The sequence below is a fragment of the Epinephelus moara genome, chromosome 12 (genome assembly GCF_006386435.1).
Source record: "Epinephelus moara isolate mb chromosome 12, YSFRI_EMoa_1.0, whole genome shotgun sequence".
NCBI lineage: Eukaryota > Metazoa > Chordata > Actinopteri > Perciformes > Serranidae > Epinephelus > Epinephelus moara.
Window position 1 is genome coordinate 9408559 of NC_065517.1, and position 6920 is coordinate 9415478.

The 6920-nt window shown below is 42.6% G+C and overlaps 1 protein-coding gene across 1 annotated transcript in view; it reads left to right on the forward strand.

Moving 5' to 3' along the window:
• Positions 1-6669, forward strand: part of serinc1 (serine incorporator 1) — a 9253-nt gene extending 2584 nt beyond the window's left edge. The window contains exons 3-10 of the mRNA XM_050058140.1: positions 801-994; positions 1204-1283; positions 2162-2299; positions 2713-2882; positions 4099-4189; positions 4368-4509; positions 4657-4881; positions 6250-6669. Of these exons, the coding sequence (XP_049914097.1) occupies positions 801-994; positions 1204-1283; positions 2162-2299; positions 2713-2882; positions 4099-4189; positions 4368-4509; positions 4657-4881; positions 6250-6388 (1179 nt within the window). The 3' untranslated portion in view covers positions 6389-6669. The remainder of the gene's footprint in view (positions 1-800; positions 995-1203; positions 1284-2161; positions 2300-2712; positions 2883-4098; positions 4190-4367; positions 4510-4656; positions 4882-6249) is intronic.
• The last annotated feature ends 251 nt before the right edge of the window (positions 6670-6920 follow it).

Genomic DNA, 6920 nt, shown 5'->3' on the forward strand with positions numbered 1-6920 from the left:
AATACTTATTTTCCACCATAATTTACAAGTAAATTCTTTAAAAATCATACAATGTGATTTCCTGGATTTTTTTTCTCATTTTGTCTCTCATAGTTGAAGTGTACCTCTGATGAAAATTACAGACCTCTCTCATCTTTCTAAGTAGGAGAACTTGCAAAATCCGTGGCTGACTAAATACTTTTTTGCCCCACTGTATCTGAAGGTGTGTCTACCTTCAGATATCTACTAGGCAGGGTCACCTGGTCCTAATCAGCTCCCTTGGATTGAATAAATAATAAATACATACATATTAGATAGATGCAGACAATAAGATGATAACTCACTCAGCATGTTAGGGAACGTTGTAACTATGTGACTAGGTATATAAATAATCTATAACCTGAAGTGCAGAATAAAGTCTCCAGAGAATGCACCATATATACACATAAGATATGTACAAAGCTCCATTGTTCACATCAAAGAGACACTCTCTCTGGTCAGAGGACCTTGGAAGTGGCTAGAACTTAACATGAACAATTTAAATATCGCCTGATCAGAGCATCAGGTGTGAAGGCTCATGCAGTCTGGAGACACTGATTCTCACTTTGAGTTTTAGCGACGTGAAGGATTAAACTCATTTCCTTGGTCTTTCTGTTTGATCCTGGAGGCCTTGAGAAGATTTCCCAAAAGTGATCATTAAATTTGGAGGAAAAGTGCAGCAGCTCTCTCAGTGGGTGTAGGACACTCTGTGTTGTATGCCAGCTTTCTGATCTGAAGTCTGTGATCCTGCATCATTGCTTCAGTTCTGTGTGCTGCTGTAGATTCCAGGCTTCTGTGAAGGAGGGATGGGTTCGTCTATTCCTGGCGTGGAGGGTCATGTGAACTGTGACGTGCTGGTCGGCTACAAGGCTGTGTACCGCGTTTGCTTCGGCATGGCCATGTTCTTCTTGCTCTTCTCTCTGCTTATGATCAAAGTCAAGAGTAGCCAGGACCCCCGAGCTGCTCTGCACAACGGGTGAGTCAGCATCCATCCAGCCATCCATCCACAATCTAGTCTGTCTACTAGGCCATAAACTGCACTGGACGTATCACCTGCATTATAGCCCACAGGATTAAGCCATTATAGAAATTGTTAGCAGTTGATTTTGTGATGACTGGATCATTTCAGCATTGAATCCTGCAGTTTTTGCCAGCAGTGACTGATATCAGAACTCTTATTTACAGGTTTTGGTTCTTTAAGTTTGCTGCAGCTGCTGCCATCACTATTGGATCATTTTTCATTGCTGAAGGTCCCTTCACTGTTGGTAAGTGTCCATTCCTGTCTCTTTCCTCTCAAATGAAATGCAACGTAGCTTGCAAGTGTCTGTACCTCTGTGACAGTGAATGCCAGGTCTTACAGCCGTTAGCCTGCGTACGATGTGACATCATAACTGATTTCTAGTGCCCGCATTACCATTGTAAAGAAGACAACACATGGTCTGTACATTACGCCAAGATACTCTTTACACCCGGGTGTATTTTCCTGGGCGTCCTTGCAACATTCAGCAGCTTTATACATTCTAAAATCTTAAAGTAATAAGTCAGCTAAATTCTAGAAATAACAAGCCACGTTGACTTACACAAGACTTATATTCCAGTCTCAAGGTTAAAAGTTCTGTGCTTAACCCGTTCATCCTCCATGTCTCAATCCCTTTGTGGAGTGTGTCCCGGTGTATACTACCCCACCTGACTTTCTGGCAGTACGTTGCAGTTTTTTCCCCACAAATGTACCACCTTAATCTCAGAGAATATCAGAGATAAGCTTGCACCAGCCCTAACCATGACCTCTAACTGCCTCCAACCTTGGTGCGTCAACGTGACAAGTAGTAGCCAACACGGACCACAGTGGGATCCATAATAACCCATTATAAGGGTGGTTTTAAATAGTAGATTAGCTACAGTGTGACTATTTTGAACCAGGTGCAAATAGACTCTCCATTTTGTAATCCTGTCCTGGCAACACAGAGTAAGCTTTTGCTGGCCAACATAGTTGCCAGAGAACAGGTTTAGATTGATCTGTGTCTTCATTTTGGTTTTTAATTGATTTTAAGGTGGTAAGAATGTCGTTAAATGTTGTAGATTCTGGCCGTATAAGAGCCTGCAGATACTGTAGTAATGTACCCTGGCTCTGTGTGATCCACAGTGTGGTTCTATGTCGGCATGGCTGGAGCCTTCTGCTTCATCCTCATCCAACTGGTTTTACTCATTGACTTTGCCCATTCCTGGAATGAGTCCTGGGTGGAGAAGATGGAGGAGGGCAACTCTCGCTGCTGGTATGCAGGTATGGTGACAGTGTTGTTATGAGGCTAAACACGTGAATAAAAACATGGTCAAGAACAACCTCAGAAAGTGTTTTGGGGTTTGGGTGACAGCTCTAATAAAGACAACAAAAGGTTTTAAGTATGACATCATGAAAATATGGGTCTGTAGTAGTGGGTGTTTCTTTAAAACATGTATTTATTGTTGTCAGGAAGAGACTTTTCATTTAAACCCATGATAATAAGATTTAAGATGGCAATGATAATATATTAATTACACATTAAAGATTTGAACAGAATGTCTTGTAGCTTTCAGGTAAAGGATTTCCCTGTTTATTGCTGTTAAATTCTTACTTGACAAGCTTACTTCTAAGTCTATCGTCTTATTTTGCCAGGCACATACTATATGTAATGCATTTGTGTTATGTGTTCACAGCTCTGCTGTCCGTCACCACAGTGAACTACTTATTATCTCTGGTGTCTCTGGTCATGTTCTACGTCTACTACACCCACTCTGATGGCTGCACTGAAAACAAGGTCTTCATCAGCATTAACATGCTCCTCTGCGTCGCTGCCTCCGTCCTGTCAATCCTGCCTCAGATCCAGGTTTGCACAGTTTCTCTTTTACATTCATGAGCCTGGAGTTCCCTCACCATGTTTCTAATGCTTTTAGTAGAGGATTTCCAATTTATTCATATTTATGGAATGTACTTAAAGGGTACAGTAAAAAACCCGGACCATATTTTCCCATGTGTTTGTGTCTAAGTGACTGATGGGAACAACATTTTTTTAATTGGTCCAGTATTACAGGAGAACACTGCAACCGGCAGCTGCGAAACAGGCTGCAATGTAACAACTTGAGGCACATTCACCCTTAATGTACAGGCTGACAGGCTCAGATTATTATTAGAAGTGTCTGATAACATTATAGAAAGGATCCCTACAGAGATAGACATTTTTTTGTTGAAAAGTAAGATCTTTTTTGTTTAACCAGAAACAGCCCTAAAATCGCTATCGCCAAACCCACAAGACTTAATTTAAATAAACGGTCATTTTAGTGTGTATAGAGCCAGCATATTGCCACGTCTAACTGGGTGAATTAAGGTTTTATTTCAATCAAACCAGAGTTGGTGATTGTTGGAACAGTGGAAAGATAAAGCAACATGGCTTTTGTGAGTTTTATTTTGTTTCTGTCGACGAAGAATATAATGTGTTTTACAATAGTAAAATTACTGTTAATTTAAATGGAGTCTGGCGGGTTTGGCAATAGTGATTTCGGGGCTGTTTCTAGTTAAACAAGGAGGATCCTACTCTTTAACAAAAAGGTCTATCTCTGTTGGGATCCTGTCCATAATGTTGTCAGACACTTTGAATAATAATCTGAGCCTGTCAGTAGCAAAAACAAGCGTATGCACTTTGAGTTTGTACAAGTGCTGAGGAGTTAATTTGTAAATCTGTTTTGCTCTTGCTCAGAATTACAATACAAATTTCAAAAAAATGTTTTCTCTGTTGGTCACTTTGACACAAAAACATGGGGAAACTAGCGCCCAGGTCCAAAAATACCGAAGTTACCCTTTAACACAAACCCAAGACGATCTGAGGCTGTAAAATGCTACACAGCTGTCACAGAGAGGGTTTAGGGAAAGACATGGATGATATAGAAGAAGCTATAGAGAAAGACTGATACCATCTAGAATGAGCTGATAGACTAACTGCTGTTAGCGGGTCATGTGCCATTTCCTCTATAATGCTCAGCGCATATGAGCTGAGTGCTGGTCTTGGATTGATTTTCCTGCTAATGCCTGCTGTTGTCTGTGTGAAGGAGTCCCAGCCCAGGTCTGGCCTGCTGCAGTCCTCCCTGGTTACCCTGTACACTATGTACCTGACCTGGTCTGCCATGACCAATGAGCCTGGTAGGATAACATCCTTACTGTTTATAAAGAGCATATACATTCCTGTTTCCCAAATACATCAGTGATATTGTAACTACCTATGCAGCCTTCATCTTGCTCTGTGAGTTTTTTTGGTTAAGCAAACACCTCTAGCTGGAAATGAGGTTTCTCTAATTGAAATCTTTTTTGTGGCTCACAGACAGAAAATGCAACCCGAGCCTTCTGGGTATTATCGGGCTGAACAGCACCAGCCCTGCAGGTCAGGACCATGTGGTTCAGTGGTGGGATGCCCAGGGGATTGTGGGATTGATCCTTTTCCTCATGTGTGTCCTCTACTCCAGGTAAGGAACCCCTTTTAACCATCTATCAACTTGTGGAGAAACTCACAGATCAGTAAACTGTTTGATTACCAGTCTGCAGGTTCTCTGTCTCTCTGAGTTGTTGTTTGACAACACCATGTTCTCTCTTCTTCTCTGTTCGTCCAACAGTATTCGTAACTCGTCCAACGCCCAGGTGAACAAGCTGACTCTGACCAGCGACGAGTCGGCTCTGATTGAGGACGGGCCTCAGACTGACAGCTTCGAGGAGGGCAACGGAGTCAACAGAGCTGTGGACAATGAGAGGGACGGCGTCACCTACTCCTACTCTTTCTTCCACTTCATGCTGTTCCTGGCATCACTCTACATCATGATGACGCTCACCAACTGGTACAGGTAGGCTTCACTGTGCTGCCACACAGTCAGATAAAGGAACATGTCACCCAGTGCAACAGTGTAGCTCACTGATGTGGGTTGAATGGACAACACTGGAGCTCTATGGCACAGAGGAAGATATATCCACCCTCTTCTACTTGGCGAGGATGACAGCATCCTTGGCAGACATTACTGTCTCTCAGAGGGTAGTGGGCTGGGATTTAAAGCAAGAGTGAAAATACTGGCATCATGTGAGAACTAAGGAATCAATTGGTGCCAACCATGTCATGCTAGCTTGTTGGGAATAATGCTCCAAAGTTAGGCTAAATTTTGGTGAAGGAAAAATTGGCATAGCCATTTTCAAAGGTAGTCCCTTGACTTCTCATCAAGATATCTGATAAAACTAGGTTCTATGGATACCCAAGAGTCTCCCCTTTACAGATGTGTCCAATGTAATGCTAATTCCATGCAGTTTGGGGTAAAAACCATGCAACTGCATGCAGTACAAATGTGTTATTTTTGCTATTTTATTTCAATATTTCTGCACACTTGGGTCTCTAAACAGTGTTGGAGATGCAGAAAGGCATTCAGAAGACGGATGGCTTTCATAGGTATATAGACAATAAGGGGGTGTGTCGTTAAGGTGTTTCTCAAAGTCTTGGTGTCTTAATGTGGTTATTTGGAGGGATTTTGTGACCGTTTTTGTCAATCCTCAAGTGGTCAAAAATGGCTAAATTTTGCACCAAATCTGTGTAACAAATTGTATCAACACAAAAATTGCTGCAACAACTTTCAGGACATAACTGAGCATAGGAAGGGAAGGACATCATGACAGCTCTCTACACTTAAAAAGTTTGAATAGGTGCCTGACTGAAACACAATGTTTTTTTTTACATATTTATGACTAGAAAATAAAACTGCATCTCAAACTTGTGTTCAGGTTCCCAGCTCTCAGATAATGTATGCCACTTCTATTTGGCATCCATTGTTGACCAGTTATCTCCCCCTAAAGACCCCCTGTCCCCACTAAAACAGACAAAAATAGGTTTATGGTTGGGAAGGTTAGTGAGGGGAGAAAAGGCACATGTCCCCTGAACACTGCTATACATATGTATTTAAGTTGAGTCCAGGCTAATGTCTTTGCTGCCATCCTGTGGTTTAACACATTTACTGAAAGTAACAGGATTGGTCTATGTCAGTTTAACGCTTTGAAATTGAAATGTATGTTCTTATAAGTAGGTGGATCATGTGAGATAAGCTGTCACTGGAGTAGGTGATATTTCCGCTTCAGCTAGCTTTTATTTTTTAGTGTTTTTTATGGACCCAGACTGGCAGCAGAGCATAACTTATTCAGCTGATGTGTTTCTCTGTCGTCTCCTCTCTCTGCAGCCCCGACGCCAACTACGAGGCCATGACCAGCAAATGGCCGTCGGTGTGGGTGAAGATCTCCTCCAGCTGGATCTGCATCGCCCTCTATGTGTGGACGCTGGTGGCCCCGCTGGTCCTGGTCAACAGAGACTTTGACTGAAACACACACTGTCCCCAATGCTCATACACGCATCCATCCACGCTCTGCTTCACCTGTGTTTTGTTTCAGCAAAGTCAGTAACAGTAGGTAGCTAACCCCGCATCAGTTACCATCGGAGGGGGCGGGGCTGCACTCAGACTGGCTGTTTGAGGACTGTGTAGTTTGGTGGCTGTCTGTACAGTCTGTGGCAGCTTCCTCACTGCAGGGCTGATGGATAGAGGGCGAACAGATCCTGTCCCAGCTCTGACTGCAGCCTGGCCTCCTCTGGTGTAACGTCATTGTGAATCCTCAGCAGCCTGTTGCAGTGGTTTCCCCATTGTAAATAACTCCTGTTTATTCCTAGTGGATGGTTTAGTTTTCTTTCTATAAAGACAGAGCTGCATGCTTTTCCTTTAAAACTTGATGTGACATAAACAGTAGCTGTATCTAAAGCTTTTGTGAGGATGATGATGGCTTTGATCAGCAACAGTTGGAACTGACTGCAGTATTACATATGGAAACGCTGTTACACGTGAATGAACCGCTTAGATTT